Source organism: Tamandua tetradactyla, chromosome 7 (assembly GCF_023851605.1).
Source record: "Tamandua tetradactyla isolate mTamTet1 chromosome 7, mTamTet1.pri, whole genome shotgun sequence".
Taxonomy (NCBI): domain Eukaryota; kingdom Metazoa; phylum Chordata; class Mammalia; order Pilosa; family Myrmecophagidae; genus Tamandua; species Tamandua tetradactyla.
In genome coordinates, this window is record NC_135333.1 from 38,989,157 (window position 1) to 39,007,131 (window position 17,975).

A 17,975-nucleotide genomic window follows, 5' to 3' on the forward strand; every position below is an offset into this window, starting at 1 on the left:
TGTGCTTTTTACTATCATAATTAAGCCAGGTTTTCTCTTAGGTGAACTTTTTTTTTTTATTTTTAAAGTTGCTAAGTTGGTTTATTAATGGAAATTTGATTAATGTAACATCACTTTGTCAGATTAAAAGAAAAAATATGATCATATTAATAGATGCAGAAAAGGCGTTCAACAAAATTCATCCATCTGTTACTAATTAAAAAAAGAAGACCTTTGCAAACTAGGAATAGAAGGGAGCTTGCCCAATCCGACAAAGGTATCTACAAAAAATTATAATACAGCAAACATTGTACTTGATGGGAAATATTGTATGGGTTCCTGTTAACATCAGGAACAAGCAAATACATCCAAGTTTTGTGCAGGCTTAAGCTTATACTATTTTGGGGTTCATTCCATGAGTGTTAGCATCTACTGATCTGATTTTTTTGTAGTGCTGCTCCTCTTCTTTTGTCCTCTACTTTTCTAGCCTTCAAAACTTTGTGACCAATCTCCTATCTGAACTTTCCTTGGATTGATATATCTCAAAACTCACACCAGGTTAACTCTCTTTTAACCGTGCGTATCTTTGCAGTTGATGCTAATTAAGGCTCATCTGGCCAGAGCTGCTGCAAACAAGCATTTCCTCTGGGGTGTGTAACAGGAATTTCAAAGAAAAAATTAAGGGCAACTCTTGCTACCTAGTTAGGGGTGAGGCAGGGACCACACCTGTGGCACCACATGGCATAAGCGGGCACAGGGGGGCAGCGACAGACCCCTGAGCGCGTCTGTGGCCCGGCAGCTGTGGCCCAGTCCTGGGCAGCTCTGTGGGTGCCAGTGGGTCAGGCCTGGGGCGGCTCCTGGCCCAAGAGGACTCAGCCTGCCCGAGAGAGAGTGCAGGGCGTGGGTGAGGTGTCTGCATTACGGCAGGGAACTGGGGGACTCGCGGGCACTGCCCAGGGAGGCAGGTCTGCAGGGAGGGTGCTTGGACTACCTCTGGGTGGGGTCAGCCTCCTTGGACAGCCCTGAACCTAACTTCCAGGCCTTGGCTTTCCCCTCTCTGTGTCCCTCCCTCCTTCGCCTGTTGAAACCCAGCCAAGGCCCCGCTGGGCGAACGGGCATGCTGCTCCCATTTCACAGCGCAGGAAGCTGGGAGGGGGAGACAAAGGTCCCGGCCCAGGTTACACGGCCAGGGCTGAGTCCCAGCCACAGTCTTGCTCCATTTTGCCACCTGATCCCCGAAGCTGGGTCCCCTTCTGGAAGTCATTCCCCCCCCAGAGAGCCTGAAGAACCCTGGGTTCTGGGGCTTCTAGCTGTCCCCTGCCCCAAGCTGGTGGCCGTCCTCAAAGCCAGGCTGCTGCGTCTCGCCCCCACCTCCAGCCCCAGGTCTGTCCCTGCACCCTGAACTCGGGGGTGTCGGCAAGAGGTCCTTTGCTGCGGCCCCCCTTCTCCACTGGGGGGGGGGTAGGCGGATCCCCGGCCCCCCAGATGCCCACGCCCAGAGCCCTGGAGCTTTGGGGGTGTCGCGGTGAGACCCCTGAAAGCAGGACGGGCCCGGGTTATCCAGGTGGCCCCAGCATCATCCTGTGGGCTCCTGAATTCCAAGAGCCTCTCCCAGCTGTGGCCAGGGGAGGCATGAGGACGGAGCCGAGGGCCCGGCGGCCTCTGGATGCCGGAAAAGGGAAGGAAACAGATCCTGCCTGGAGCCCGAGGGAGGAGCATAGCACTGCCCACTCCTTGGTGTTAGCCCCGGGGGCGGGCCCAGGGCTGGATTCCTGACCCCAAGCCTTAGGATAATCCATTTGTATTGTTTAAGCCCGTAAATTTGTGGTGATTCATTACAACAGCTGCAGGAAACTAATATAACTGGCCTTTCTGTGCCCCCCACCCTCCTTCATTCACACCCCACCAGCCTCTTCTCTTCTCACACACACACACACAATCACATATACACGTTCTCACACTCACGCTCACATTTTCTCATACACACTCTAACACACTTACACACACACACACACTCTTGCTTACACACACATGCCCACCCTGCATCAGTGACTTCAGAATGCTAACCGTGACCCAAACCTGCTTCTGAGCCTCGTGGGACTTTTCCAGACCCCACTGTCCCGCATCTCTGCCCACCTTTCCCCCAGGTCCTCCTCTCTTCTGCTGAATTTGGCCTCTCGTTCTGTGAATGCATACAGTTTTGCTCTGGGCAGGGCCCTGGGCACACGGCCGGTTGGGAGGCAATCCTGGTCAAGCAGGAGCACACGTTTCAGGGAGAGGGACAGAAGCAGAACCTTCCGGATGTAGCGTCATCCGTGTGGTCCCGCAGGATGGCAGGGTGCACGTGGCGATGTGATGAGGGGACTGACCAGCTTGCATCAAGGTTGTAATCAGGGGTGACTTCCTGGAGGAAGAGGCCTTGAGCTGAGTGTTTCTAATGGATTGAATCTGGTCTTCCCCAAAGACATGTTCCAGCCGTAATCCCCGGGTCTGGGGGTGTAACCCAATTTGTGAGTGGGCTCTTTGGAGATGTTATTAGTGAAGGTGAGGCCAGACTGAATCAAACTGGGCCTCCATCTAGTGTGACTGGAGCCTGGATAAGCTGAGGAAAACTGGACACAGAGAGGAAGAGGAAGGTGGAGGAGATGGAAGGAGACGGCCATGTGACAGAGGCAGAGACAGAGTCAGGGACTGTGGGCAAGCCACCACACAACCTGACAGGCCTCAGAGAAAGTGTGGCCCTGCCGACAGCTTGCTCTTGGACTGCTAGCCTCCCAAACAGTGCAACAATAGCTTCCTGGTGTGTAAGCTCCCAGGCTGTGGGACAACTGCCCTGGAAAACCGAGAGCACCCTGCAGGACGGAAGGCTCCAGTCGAGCAGAGCGGCTGGGCTCGCTGCTCCCGAGCTGGCTCAGACGCTGCCTCTTCCAGGTGAGCTCAGGCGCAGCTCCAGCTCTGAGCCCTGGCCCCTCACCTGCAAAGCATGTCTTGGCTCTCACGTCTAGACAGCCGGATCTGCTGTGTGTGCGTTTGTCTGGAAGCTGAAGAGAACATGGGGTGGGGTACCCCCTGAGGCTGCTCACTGTGCTCTCCGGGCCAACTCTGGGATGCGAGAAGAATTTCCCGGCGTGCCTGTCGTGCAGGGCTGACTCCATGGGGAACCCTGCCCCCAACCCCTCATGGTAATACACAGAAGTGAGCCGGTATCCATGCAAATGTTGGGGGGGTTGAACAAAAGCACAACTTGGAGGACAGAGCTCTTCTGGGGTGCCCCGAGATGTCCTCTTTGTCAATACATCCTGCTGCAACCCTCAAACCGCATCGAGAAGCCCTGGAAGGGTTCGGTTTGATCCTTCTGGAACAGGAACACTTTTAGGAATTGATGAATAGTCAATAGATTGCCATCATCTCTGCCAGGTGGGTCTTAGCCTCTCCTTCCTGCCAGTTGTCAGGACAGTCCCTCCACAGAAGCTGAGACGTGGGGCCTGGAAAGGGGGAGCAGAGACAATTCTCAGATCTGCAAGTCCCAGTCCAGAAAATTCCCAGAACGGCAGACAGCAGTCAGCAACCATTTGTGAACATGAAGAGATTTTTATGGTCAAAGAGCTCATTTTGTTTGGCTAGAATTCCCTGCTCGTTTTCCCATCTAGTTACTGGGCCACAGACGTGCGCCCACTAGGAAGGGGGGACTTCGTTCTGTCTGCCTGTTTTGCTCTGGCTTAACCAGCCCCCAGGCACTGGGTCTGTGTTGACTTAGCAAGAAGCCATCCTGGTTGTTCTGAAGTCCCGAAACACCTCCAGATGCTCTTCTGTTTATCAGTGCTGTCACTCACCTGAGAAAATCTCAGAGGCTCTCATTGCTCCAGAAAGCTCTAAAGTTCTTGGAAAAATAAATTCACCTCCTCTTGCTTGTTGGTAGCACAGCAGCCTCATGACATCTGGAGCTAGATTGCCTGGGCTTGAACCTGCTCTGCCCTTTACCAGCCATTACCTTGGGCAAGAGAGGCAACCACTCCCTGACTCAGTTTCCCCATGTGGCTGATGATGCTACTTCTAAGTCATGTGTTATGATGATTCGCTGACTTGATACATTTGACACGTTTAAAACAAGGCCTGGTACCAGTAAATCCTCAGTAAGTGTGAACTGCTAGTATTATTTTTTTTAACTTTTTATTATCATTTTGTGATTAATTATGATTTCTAATGCATCTTCCATGTATCAGGCACCCCTAAAAAAACCCTAAGAAGACATTCATATTTCCCCATATTTCCTAACATGAGGAAGTTGGTGGTCAGAGAAGTTAAGCAAGGTGTCTGAGATCACACAGCAAGTTGGACTCCAGCCAGGAGTCCACCTCCAGCCAGTGTGGACTCCACGCCGCCTCCTGCCTCCAGCAGGTGCCTGGAGAGGATGGCGGGAGCCACAATGGAAGAGGTGGCTCCCAACTGCCTGTCCACAGGAGGTTCCCAGGAGCCAGCCAAGACCCCCTCACTCAGACCCCCTGATGGCCGTGGGGCCTGGAGGCTGCGGCTCTCCAAGAACAGTGACCTGGCCACACACACACACACACACACACACACACACACTCTTAGCTGACGGTTGTGCTGGCCCTGAACCTTTTCCTGGGGCTGAGAGGCAAGCAGGCCGGGCTGGTGTCTGCCCTCCGGCACCCAGCTGGTGTCCAGGAGAGGGTGGGAAGACCCGCGGAGACAAAAGTTTGTGGGTTGGGGAGGGTCTCCCCTATGGGCAGGGGCGTGGCCTGGGAGGCCTCCCTGCGGCTCTGAAGCCAGCCTCTGTCCCCGAAGACACTCCTGAAGAATGCTGAGGCTCACGCTGTCCCCGGCGGTGCCTCCTGTCACACCCGGGTTTCCACGGACCCACTCCACTGAGACCTGGCCCTGTGGGAAACCCTGGGACGGCTCGAGCTCCTTCCCCTGGAGCTGTCAGGACCTGCCCCACATTCTTTGGTATTGCGCACCATAGGGCCTTGTTGCCTGTCCTGCAGCCTGGGCCCTGCATCCTCTATGGCCTCTCCCCTGAGCCCAAAGACCCTGGATGCAAAGCGCCTGTGCGGTGGCTAAGGGTCCGATATCCTGGGCTCTCTCCGCCAGGGGGCGCCTGTGCGCAGCCGCCCCGGGGCTCTGGCTTGAGGGGCCTTCAGAGGCCGCAGGGAGGGCCGCGCTCGCCTGCTGGCCCTCCTGGCACTGTCCCCTTCCCCCGGAGCAGCCTGAGCCTGGCCAGCGTCAGCCGCACGGGGCAGCCTCACTTTGTCTTCCCACCTCGTTTAGGAGGGGAACCCTGCTTTCGGAGGGGGTCTGAGGCTTGAACAACGGAGTGAGCTGCCCAGGGGGGACGCAGGGGAGAGGATGGAAGGGCTGTACTGCCGGCTCCACGGAGTCTCCAGAGAGGCGCCGTCGCTGAGCGAATCCCCTGGACTGGACTGCTGGGTCCCCGCAGGAATGCAGCTTCGGTGCCCCGCGGGACCCCCAGAGTGGAGTGGGCAGCCATGAAGCTGGCTGTGGCCCGGAGGCTCGGGGCCTCTCCCTGCACCCCCGGGGGAGGCGGCTCCCTAATCACTTTTATCTGTGCAAACTCACGGCAGATGCAAATTGGAGGCAGAGATTTATTTTTGTGGAGATGAGTCCCCAGAGAGCGTGTGGTACACCCAAGATGTTACAAACCCAAGACGCCTCCAGACTGGGGCTGCTTCTGTCCTGTCCTGGTTTTCAGTGGTGTCAGCATTTATGTTTTCTTAGTGTGAAACATTCGCGCATTGTTTTTGAGCCCCCTCCTCCCAGCTTCTCTGCCAGCCCCTAATTGTCTTTATTCTCCTGCTTCTTTCTGATTTTCCAGTCACAAGTTTGGGGGAAAAGTCACCTATTTCAACTATTTGAGTGAGCTTCACGAGCACCTCCTGTCCAACCAGCTGATTGTACCCCCTGAGGTGGTCAGGTGAGTGCCAAGGGAAATCCTCTTCCCAGAAGCCTGGTGTGTTTTCTCTGCATTTCGAATGTCTCACAGTCCAGTCCCATTACTTTGAAAGCTGCATTTCCAAATGCGAGCCTGGCCAGCTTTGGCTCAGACATGCAGTTCAAGGCGCTAATCACTGACACAGAGAAATGAAACCAGTGTTGGATGTGGCTGAGATGTTTCCTCACCCACTATTGCAAAACTGATTAAAAAAATAAGCCGCAATACCAGCTGCTGTCAGCAGCGCCCATGTACCACGTTTGCTTGTGAGAATTAGAGGAATTTCTCGGACATGTGCACAGGCTATGCACGGAAAGAAATGTTCTCAGGCACGTCACGGGCACCTTGACAATCAACCTGTACAGCAGCGTTTTGCTCCCTGAAAACCTGATTAGGGCCTTTGCTACTTAACTTTATACAACGGCGATGCCTCCCCTCCCCAATAGACGTGATCCCACTTGAATGATCAGAGGGCATCCAGAGAAGGGGTGTGGTGAGCTCTGGCCACACAGCTGGGGCAGGGCGAGACTGGAGTCCCCTGCATGGGCTCCCTCCACCTTTGTATCTCCCTCTTGGGGGGCTCCTTGGAGAGCAGGGTCCTCCCAAAATGCATGAAGATGAGCTCAGCCGCCTTGCAGGGGAGTGGAAATGTTGGTGTCAGCTGATCCTGCATTTACTGGCTTCCTTCTGGGCATCAAGTCTCTGGGGAGGGGGAATCAGATGCACAGGAAGTGTGTTCCTGCCCCCAGGGCACTCCCGAGCCAGCAGGGACCGCAGGTTAGGGGAGGGAGGAGGCACTGAACTCATGTGGAGGGGTTTGGGGGGCAGTCAGGGAAGGCTTCCTGGAGGAGGTCACTTGACACCACTTGGTTGGATCAAGAAGCCAGGGAAGGCCTAGTGCAAACAGGTGGGTGAAATACTGACATGTGCTTGGGGGCAGCAAGGACTGAGCCAAGATGGGGAATATGAAGTTGGAGAGAGTCACCCAGGAGGGTTCTGTGTCACCCTGGGAGGGCTGTGGGCTTGGTGAGTCACCCCCATCACCACCAGTCCGCAAGGCAGGATGGGCCAGGGCCAGCCTGGGAGCCTGCGGACTCAGGAGATATATGTTTAGCAGCATTTCTGTGGCAATGATTTGGCAATGATTGAAACTTCCTCCTGCCTCTGAAAGCAGCAAGGAAGGTGGGGTTTGGCGATGAAGTGGGAGGATGTATGTGGGATGCCCTGGCCCCCAGTGGGGTCCTGAGATCCAGGAGGATGAGGTTCCGAGAGAGGCTCAGGTAGGGAACTGAACTCCTACAAAATGGAGTCCAATGGAGGCCCAGCAGGCCGGCCTCAGGCAGCCTGGGACAGAGGGACTCTTGAGGGCAATCTGAGGGCCCTGGGCAGAGCACCCACAGAGGCACTGGATCTGACCTGTGGTGGGGTCAGGGTCCCGGGTAGGGGGTGCTCTGAGCACCCATGTCTGAGACCCACAGGTGCAGGGACAGATCAGGGGTTTGCAGACCCTAATCCAAGGCTGCTGGCCAACTGGTGACCTGCAGCACGTCACAGGACCTCGGCTTCCTGATCTGTAAAGTGGGGTGGGGGTTAGGAGGGACGCTGGGAAACATCCAACCCGGGGCCTGACCTCAGCGGCCGCTCAGAGCAGGAGTAGAGCAGGAGCCGCTGTGAGGATTTCACGAATGACAGCCACACCCGTGCACTCCAGCTTAACCACATGCAGCTCTGGAGAGTCAATTCCCTGACCTCCCATCCGCCCCCTCCTTGACTGTAGTGGGTGCCCCTACCTGGGGTTTATGGGCCCCACCTCCCCATTCACTGCACGCACCTACTCAAGAACTGTGTACATAATGTCAACACCTCCCACTCCCCATTCCCTGGCTGGGGCCAGTGGGGTCTCTCGGGGTCACTGCTGTGGCCACATAGTGGCCTTGATATGTATTTGCTGCGGGAGGGAAGGAACGAAGAAGCAGGCTCGTGAATAGGAAATGCTGGGCTTTGGGCTTTTTCTCTTGAACTCACACCTTCCCTCCTTTTCTTATCTTATTCATCTGTTCACCTTTTATTTGCTACTTTAACAAATACTCAAGCACCTACTATGTGTCAAGCAGCGTTCTGGGTGCTGGGGTAAGGCGATGAGCAAAACGTCCGGGTCCCTGCAGCACTTCACACCAGCTCCTGCCTTAGGTGCAGAAGGGGGGCGACGAGGTGGGGGGTCCCACCAGCCTCCTGGGCTCACCCTGTAGCAAGCAGGCATGGAGCCAAGTCCTCTGCTGCTTGCCGTGGGGCCACGTGAATGCCCATCCTGCCTTTTGCATGGACACCCCCTGGCAAGGGGAGACTGTGAGAGTGGGTGCCCACACATGTGTGGGGGGAGATGTTCAGCCATTCAGACATTCGTGGGGTGTCTGGCTTTGCCCCAGCACCGGAAGGCAGCCCCTCGGGGCCTGCGAGTGAGAGCCGGGCTTCTGCTGCACCCGCAGGTATGACGAGAGGCTCCAGAACCTATGCAAGGGCAGGCTGCCCACTCTAGCCAAGACGCCGCTGCCACGGTCCCCTCTGCCCACCCAGCAGTTTGGAGTCAGTCTGCAATAGTAAGTGATCCCCAAACCTGGCCCACTCCCATGTCCTCGAACCGTGGGGTGCCTCTGTGTCCAGAAACGTTGTCCCTAGACATTTGCCTCTGGCAGCTGGGCTTCACCTCACAGGACAAATGAAGCACCAGGTGTGTCGCGGGGGCTGGGGACGCTTGCTGTCCTGTGTGCGCAGCTGCACGGCTGAGGGTACAGAACCACTCTGAGCAAAAAACTGCGGCCCAGGGGTGCCCACCGCATCCATTTTCACGTGGTGGCCGGCACACCTGCTCCCTGCTGGTCTGGCTTGGCACCTCCAGACCCTTGGCTGGACATGCTGCTGTCGACCCCGAAGGGGCCGTGAAGGAGGAGCAGATGTGGGCGCAACGTGTCCAGGCGGGAGCTTCAGAGCTGCGAGCACTTGGCCTGGCCTCTGACCCTCTTGTGGCGGTGGCCTTGTCAGTCTGTGTCGCTGGGCAGCCGCCACAGCGGAGTACCCTGCTGACCCCTACTCAGGACACAGAGTAGCCACTGCCAGGCTTCCCGCAGCAGAACCTCTCTGTCCTGACTGATCCTCATCTCTTATCAGTGATGTGACCTTGAACTCACTCCCTGTCTCAGCTTGGGTCCTTATCTCTAAAATGAAATCTCTAAAATGATTTCGGGATATTTACCGACTGCCTGTGAAGCTTTCCGCAATGTCCTTCATTCCCACCTGCTTGGCTAGGCTGACTTTACCCACCATTTTTTTCTTTAACCTGTCTTTTATGACTCAGCTCAGTGGCACCTCCTCCAGGAAGCCCCTCTTGATGCTGGATACTGCAGGCAGGGCCCTCTGTGGATCCCCTCAGTGATCCCATCTCAGCCCTTTCCTGAGTGGGCAACCTTTGTTGGTCTCTCTGACAGCTTCCCCTGCAAGGTGGTGAGCTGCTTGTCCATCCTTGCGTCCTTGCTTTTGGCAGTGAGCCAGGCACTGAGGCCATTGGAAGGAGACGGCTTCATCTCCCAGCCCCTGGAGGCAGCCAGCTCTGCCCGGCACTGTGCACAGGAAACCAGGGCCCAGAGAGGCAACCACCTTAACTCATTTTAAAACTATTTCTTTGGGTAGATGCCAGTTGATCAATTTTAAATGTGCTCAATTTCCTTCTGGCTCTGATAGAGAAAGAACTAACTCACACCACACTTAAACCTCCCCTTGTCCATCTTTCCCATGTCATTACATCACATTATCCAAAATCGTCATTATTTTTTGTTAAAAATAGTGCTTGCACTATTACAACTTAAAAAATGCTATCCACTTGGGATGGAGTCATAGAGTACTCTGAGAACATTTCATTCCTTATATGCTTTTCCATTTTTCTTTGTTTTTTTCTCTGCATTGTCTTTTCATCTATCACCTTTTTTTCCCTTTAACCCTTCATATTAGGCGAGAGGTGAGTTCTTCTTTCTTCCTGGTGCCCCAGTCCTGCAGCTCTGCCCCGGGCCGGCTGCTCTCAGGCCCTTCACTTTTCTCTTGGATTCATTCTGCCTAGATCCCATGTTTTTCTCTTTCTTGGTTCACTCCCCAGTTTTGCTGGAATGCATCTTCAAACGCCCTGCTAAGGAAGGAGACAAAAGAAGTACATGCTCCAGGCCATTGTATGATGGAATATGGCTTTTTACCATCTCACACTGGATTGTTTAGCTTAGGATTTTGGAGAAATTTCTTCACCAAGTTTGGCAGCCAGTTTAGCTGACTTCTTGGGGGGTGGTTTTCCAATTCTCTTTTCTTTTGTTGCCCTTTTTATTTTTCCTCTCTGGAACTTTTCGGATCGTCTCTGTATTCCTGAAGTAATAACACTTCATGCCGATGTGCCTCAATGGGGGGCTTTTTAAAATGTGCTATACAAGATGCCTGGGGGCAGGGAAAGGGGCCGTGCTGGTTTGGAAGGAAGTATGCCCCCTAAGAAAAGCCATGTTTTAATATAAATCCCATTTCTTAAAGGTAGAATAATCTCTATTCAATACTGTATGTTTGAAACTGTAATGAGATCATCTCCCTGGTTGATGTGATTTAGTTAAGAATGGTTGTTAAACTGGATTAGGGGATGACATGTCTCCACCCATTTGAGTGGGTCTTGATTAGTTTCTGAAGTCCTATAAAAGAGGAAATATTTTGGAGAATGAGAGATTCAGAGAGAGCAGAGAATGCTGCAGCACCACAAAGCAGAAAGTCCAGCAGCCAGAGACCTTTGGAGATGAAGAAGGAAAATGCCTTCCTGGGAGCTTCATGAAACAGGAAACCAGGAGAGAAAGCTAGCAGATGACGCCGTGTTCGCCATGTGCCATCTCACTTGAGAGAGAGACCCTGAACTTCATCGGCCTTCTTGAACCAAGGTATCTTTCCCTGGATGCCTTTGATTGGACATTTCTATAGACTTGTTTTAATTGGGACATTTTCTCGGCCTTAGAACTGTAAACTTACAACTTATTAAATTCCCCTTGTTAAAAGCCATTCCATTTTTGGTATATTGCATTCCGGCAGCTAGCAAACTAGAACAGGGGCTCAACCTGGAGCCTGTGCCACAGCAATGGAAAGTTTTTCCTTTACTATTTCTTTGAGAGTTTCTTCCTCTTCACTTTCTCCGTTATTTCTGGAGCTCCTTTTAGTCAAATTTTAAACCTCTGGACTGATTCCATAGGTGCCGAGGAGGGGATGGGCATAGGGTTGCCTGTTCTGTGTAATTGTACTAATTACCCCAGTTTTCTGCCCCGGCTCTCATTCTCCCCCTATAACGTGTTTGGCTCCTTTAAGTTCTAGAACTCTCCAGGGATTTCTGTGGGAAAAGTGTCTCCCCTCTCACCACTTCCCCCTGAGAGTCCTCTAGCTCAGGCTTCCTCTTCCCTGTTAGATCGGTTATCATGCCCCACCCTCTTGACTTTCCAGAGCTTTGTGGACATTCTTGGTTTGCAGCTGACTTCTCTTGTGTTCCCTTTGTCACTGTGGGTCTAAGTATGGTTCATCTTCTCCCATCATTCTGCAGCCACTTCTTTGGGCTTGCCAGTTACAACCAGGTTTGTGAATAACTGAGCACCAGAGCTCTGCGGTGGGGACAGCCATCACTGCCATTTTTGAGAACTTTGGTGTTGGTTCCTGAGCTTGGGGTTTTGTAGCCTTACATTTCCCCAGCGTGGTAAATTAGCCCCTTACCTGGATGCTGGGGGGGGTCACCAAAAGTCTCCTCCCACAATTGGTCAGCTGGCCTGGAGAAGCCCCACTCAACTTCACAGCAAGGCATGAAGATGGGTTTTCAGGACACAGCTAACAGCAGTCCGTGATGCACCAGGCCCGGGGGTGGGGGAGATAGCACCCCCAATTTACCAGGGCAGAAGGTGGGACCTGGGGAGGTCCGGCAGGCACGGGCAGCTGGTCCCAGGTCCTGGGGGGATGTTGTGGGGCAGGACCGAAAGGCAGGCTGTGCGACCCCGGGCCCGCCTCCTAGGCAAGGGGAACACAAGGCTAAGGAGGGCCCAGCTTCAAGGGTGGGTTTCCACCTGTTCTAGTTTGCAAACGCTGCCAGAAGGTGTCCATCCTGCCTTGTGGGATGAGCCCCCCAGGAGCCATCCTGGCCCTTGAGCTGGTTCCAGTTCAGCGCCTGCTACGGATACTTCCCCCACCATCCCCACACTGACGGGGGGTCAGGGAGGGGGAATGCATGAGAGGAGGCCCGGGAGGGTGTCCCCTTTCCAGGGAAATGACCAATGAGGGGAGCTGGTGGGTGAGGGTGGGTGATGGAAACGGAGCTGAGGAGGGGGTGGGCCTGACTAGGGGGTGGGACGGGCATCTGGGCGTGTCCCAGTTGCAGGGGGTCATTGTTTCCCACTGTGTTTCACTGGACCAGCGCGGTCCGAGAGCACTTTCTGCAGTGCTGGACCTGGTCTGTATCCGCCCCGTCCAACGGGGTGGCCAGTTGCAGTGTGGCCAGGATGGCTGAGGAATGGAATTCCTAATTTTGTAAAAATGTTAGTGTGTGTAAATGTAAATAGCCATGGGACAGCTCACTCTAGACTGTTGGCTTTCACCTCCCGCGCCGCCCCCAGCCAGCCACACACACACAAAGTGAGACTGATAACCAAGGGCCCTTTCGTAAGCACCTCGTGACTTAATGAGTAAGAATATACAAGATATGTTCAAATAGAATATGAGCCCTAAATATTACTGGAACAAGCATCTTACAAAAGTGGTTCTTTTCCCTTTTTTTAAAAAAATCATTGAAAGGTGCTGATGTGACCTCCCACCCCCACTGGGCCTTCACCACCCCTCAGGGTTAGCCCAGGAAGACAGTGCCGGGAACGCGTCTGCAATGGCCAGGGACGCCTCTGGGGGGCGCTGTCGATGGTCTCCTTGCTGGGACCCGCCAGCTGGTTTCCCATCATCAATTTCTTCGCCTGCTGCCCCTGGCAGCGACTTCCAGGTTGTGCCTATTTTGTTGTTCAGAGCCACTTCCGTCTTTCTATATTGTGATGAAACTTTAGAAATGGAAGAAAGACCAAGTGAGTAGCTCGTGGGCTTTTAAAGCCATCCACTGAGCAAATGAAGTCTGGGAGAAGCTGCTAGCAATCTGAGGCGACCTCATGGCTCTGTGACAGAGGCTGGGGCCGCCTGGCCTGGCATTTCGAGCCGGGGCTGCACAGAACGTGTTGATGTGGCATTTGAACTCCAGAGCTGCCAGTGAGCAGAGGCAGCTGTGAGAAATGTGCCTGCTAAGGCGGCCTGCTTTACTCTCAGCTTGCCACTGCTCTCTCCTGTTCCACGGCTGGCTCTCACTGTAAAAATCAATTCATGACATCTTCAGGGAACGATGAATAACATTGAGCAACCTTTAAAAAAAATCCTGTACGTGCTACTCTGAGAGATAATCCATGAAATTGCCTCTTTAAATTAATATTTGATGCTGTTTCATTGCAAATGACTATAATAAAATGGCAATAAACATATTAAAATAAAGCACCAAATACATAATTTGTTTGGACTATGAATGAATGGAAGTCATTAAAATTCATAACCGGATCCTTTTCACAAATGTTAATTCACTGAGTTAAGTTCAAAAGCATACAACAGAAAGCTATCACCTTAGAATGAGCTAATTAAGTTAATATATTAAGAGGAAGTCAAAGATACAAGAGGTCTTTGCTTGTTTGCAATCTCTGAAGAGAGAAAATGGGAACTGACACTTGCATTTAATCTGAGCCGTGTCTGGGCAGGTGTGGGGTTGTGGACCAAGGAGAGGGCCTGCTTGGGGCTGGGGAGGGAGTGAGGGGAAGTGGGGGGACATGTCCCAGCTGTGGTGCATTCCACCTTTGGGAAGTCAGACATGTGACAACCTAGAGAAGAAACTCTGCCCTGCTTACCTGCCAGGGCCCCGGGGGCTTAACATAACACCAATCTTCATATCCATTCAGTGCTGAGCCTGCTCTGGTTCTTCCTGGAGTCTCCTCCTCCAGGAAGCCTCTCCTGATGACCCCAAACAGCCTGCAACTGGATCTGCAGCTGTGACATTTGTGTGATACCAACTTCCTGGGGAATCATTTCTGTGTCTGACTGCCCACATGCACATGTGCACATACACATACACACACACACACACACATGCACACATAGAGATACACACAAGGTGGGCCTCTCAGGGCAGTGCTGGGCTGACCAGTCCCTGTGCTTCCACAGCCTAGCATAGAGCTAGTGAGTGGCTGAAAGGCTGGGCTACGGCAGGTCTGGGTCTCTGTCTGTCCAGCCCTCCAGACTTGTCTTTTATTATTTTTAACATTTACAATACAGTGGTTTTTAGTACAGTCACGAAGTCATGCAACCATCATCACTACTTCTGTCCAGAATATTTTCATCACCCCACAGAGAACTCTATCCTCATTGTAGTCGCTCTCTGCCAGCCCCTGGCAACCACTAAACTATTTTATATACTTCTAGATATGCCTGCTCTGGACATTTCATGTAAGTGGAATCATGTGATATGTGGTCTTTGCATCTGGCTCATTTTGCTAGCAGAATGTCACTTCAAGGTTCATGCATGTTGGAGCTGAGTTAATATCCCACTTGTGAATAGACCACATTTTGTTCATCTGTTCACTGATGCATAGACGTTTGGGTCATTTCTACTCTATGGCTATGGTGAGTAATGCTGCCATAAACATTTGTGTACAGGTTTTCATGTGGACATATCTATTATTTCTCTTGACTGTATACCTAGGAGTGGAATTGCTGGGTTATTGGTAACTCTATTTTTAACTTTTTGAGGAAATTCCAGACTTTTCCAAAGTGGGGTCACCATTTCACATTCTGACCAGCAGGGCATGAGGGTTCCCATTTCCCCAGGTCCTCACCAACACTTGTAATGGTCTGTCTTTTTTATCATAACCATCCTAATGGGTGTGAAGTTGTATCCCTCTGTGGTTTCGATTTGCATTTCCCCATGGCTAATGGTGTTGAATATCTTTTCATGTGTCTAATGGCCTTTTGTATATCTTCTTTGGAGAAATGTCTCTTCAGATCCATTACCCAGTATTAAAATTTAGTTATTTGCCTTTTTATTGTTGAGTTGTACAAGTTCTTTATATATAACTGTAAGACCTTTGTCAGCTGTATGATTTGCATGTATTTTCTCCCCATCTGTGGGGTTGTCTTTTCACTTTCTTGACAGTCTCCTTCGAAGCACACACATTTTTAATTTTGTTGACATCCAGTTTATCCATTTTTTCTTCGGTTGCTTATGCTTTTGGTGTCAGATAAGAAACCACTGCCTACACCAGGGTGATGAAAGTTTTATGCTTATGCTTTCTTCTAAGAGTTTTGTAGCTTTAGCTGTTACATTTAGGTCTTTGATCCATTTTGCATGACTTTTTGTATATGGTGTGAGGTAGAGGTCCACCTTCATTCTGTGATATTCAGTTGTTGTGAAATGTTGAAATGATTATTCAACAAATGAAGAGGGAAAAGGAAGTGAATATGCAGGGAAGTAAAGGAATTTGGAGGTGAGGGGGAAGGAACAAGAAGAGGCTCAAGGACAGGGTGGAAGGGATTTGGGTTGGAGCTGGGGGAGAGAACCAGACATGGCTTGTGTGTGTTGGGTGCATACGGCCCTGTGCTAAGGCATCTTCGAGACTTGATTCATTTACCCTCACAACAGGCCTACCAAGTAGGTCTGATGGTTCCCATTCTACAGATGAGAAAATGGAGGCACAAACAGTGTCAGAGGCTTCCCCAGGGTCTTGCAGGTCAGAAGGGCTGGAGCTGGAACTCCAAACTCAGCATTTGGGCTCCAGGGTCTTCACTCATGACCTATACGCCCTGCAGTCTGCAGCCAAGACAAGCTTAGGGGAGCACCAGGGCATGAGAGGGATGAGGGAAGACCTCTTGGAAGAGGCTGCCCAGGATGGATCTGAGCAGGCAGGCCATGAGGAATTAGATTCAACTGCAGGAGAGGGACCCTGTCAGGAGGGAGGCAAGGGAAAAGGACTGGACACAAATGCATTTGGAGGTGAGGGGGTGTGTAGGTGGAGGGGAAAAAGATGGAAGAGTGTAGAATTTGCAAGCTCTTGGGAGAAGTGGGTGCCTGCCTCCTCCCCAACCCTCTCCTTCTTCCCCTCTAGAGGAGATACGGCCCGATGGTGACAGATTCCATACTCTCTGGGCTGGTTATTAGTGAGCAAGGTGGTTGTGGCTCTTTCAGCCACTGATTGTCTCACAGAGCAGATGGGACAGCTGAGGCAGGGGCCACTTTGCTGGGAAAGGAGGTGTGCCAGTCTGAATTTGTTCTGTACCCCAGAAAAGCCAGGTTCTTTCGTCCTCATTCCATACTGTTGGGAGGGAGCTTTTTGTTTATCCACGGAGATGTGACCCACCCAATTGTGGGTGGTAACTGTTGATTAGATGGTGTCCATGGAGGTGTGTCTCCACCCATTTGTGGTTGCTTACTGTAGCCCTTGAAGAAGGAACCATTTTGGAAGAAGTTTTAGAGCCCACACAGCCAGAGATCTTGGGAGCTAAAGAAGGAAAATGCCCCCGGGGTGCTTCATGAAATGAGAAGCCCGGAGAGAAAGCTAGCAGATGTCGCCATGTTCACCCCGTGCCTTTACAATCGAAAGAGAAATCCAAACATCATCAGTCTTCTTGAACCAAGGTTTCTTTCCCTGATGCCTTAGATTTGACATTTCATAGTCTTACCTTAATTTGGACATTTTCACAGCCTTAGAACATGTAAACTTGCAACTTAATAAATTCCCCTTTTTAAAAGCCATTCTGTTTCTGGTATATCGCATCCCAGCACCTAGCAAACTAGAACAAGAGGCACGTGGTGCCTGGTTTTCTTTTCCCTTTCCAGTGTGCTCTGGGCGCACCTGCCCTGGGTGTGCCCAGCCACATGGTTGACCAGTGAGTGGGAGAGCCTGGGCTTGGCACCGGCCTCCACCAGGGGAACAGGCCTCCCTGGGGCTCTGGTTCCCAACCATGGGTGCCAGCCTGGCCTGCCAGGTCCCTCCCCTCGGCCTTTGGGGGACAGGCTTGGCCAATGATACAGAGCAGTTTCTTAGTCCTCAACTGCCTCCCACAGAGGGCCAGTTGGGCCGAGGCTGGATCGCACTATTCCTGACACCCAGTTCCACACCCAAGACTCGTGGTTGGTTCTTTTTGTGGGACGACAAGGACTTAGCAGTCAAGATTTTGCTTTGAGCCCTGTCTCAGCCGCCCCTAAGCTTTGGGACCCCAGACAGGATGATTTGCCTCTCTGAGTCTCAGTTCCACCCTCTATAAAGATGGGGGCCCAATGAGGATGTTGGTGGGCTTAGGGGATGCCCAGTCCTGTCTGTCCTGGTGCAGGGCCATCACTCTGGCCGCCACCATGCACTGCCCAGCTATACTGGTGCTCAGCTCAGGATGTCAGCTGCAGCCACCAGGCCCATTACAGAAATTGGCCTGGAATGTTGTGTCTGGAAGACAAGACCCATCTCCGAGGGTTGGGGAGCTCCCTGGTGCCTGGTGAGGCCGCCCAGTTCAACACTATCTGATAGGACCATAATTTTGGGTGGCCAGGCATCCTTCCCCTGTCCCTATTTAAAAAGGAAAGCCATGCTCTCTCCTTGTTTACACATGCTTTGCATACAAAACCCAGGGAAAGCACATGCCCTGAATCATGCTAAGCACATTCTCTGAGGGAAAAGTATGTGAGCCAGACTCAGCTGCCCAGCAGCCCCCATGCCCTTGGGAGGGTGAATGGCCATCCCAGAGGGAGTGGGATTGTCTCCTGTCCCCACCCCGCACCAAGCCCGCTGTGCCCACCAGTGGGTCTGCTCTGCCTCCGGGAGTTCTCCGGGCTGGTGTGCACCCCGGAACTTTAGTTCAGGGCACAGGTTTACTGTTGCCCATGCATCCTTGCTGAGACCTGGATGCAGCAGATGCACGA

General features: G+C 52.4%; 1 protein-coding gene across 1 annotated transcript in view; it reads left to right on the forward strand.

Moving 5' to 3' along the window:
* Nucleotides 1-17,975, forward strand: part of ARHGAP8 (Rho GTPase activating protein 8) — a 113,697-nt gene that overhangs the window by 63,814 nt on the left and 31,908 nt on the right. Inside the window, 2 exon segments of the mRNA XM_077169137.1 lie at nucleotides 5,834-5,932; nucleotides 8,437-8,547. Of these exon segments, the coding sequence (XP_077025252.1) occupies nucleotides 5,834-5,932; nucleotides 8,437-8,547 (210 nt within the window).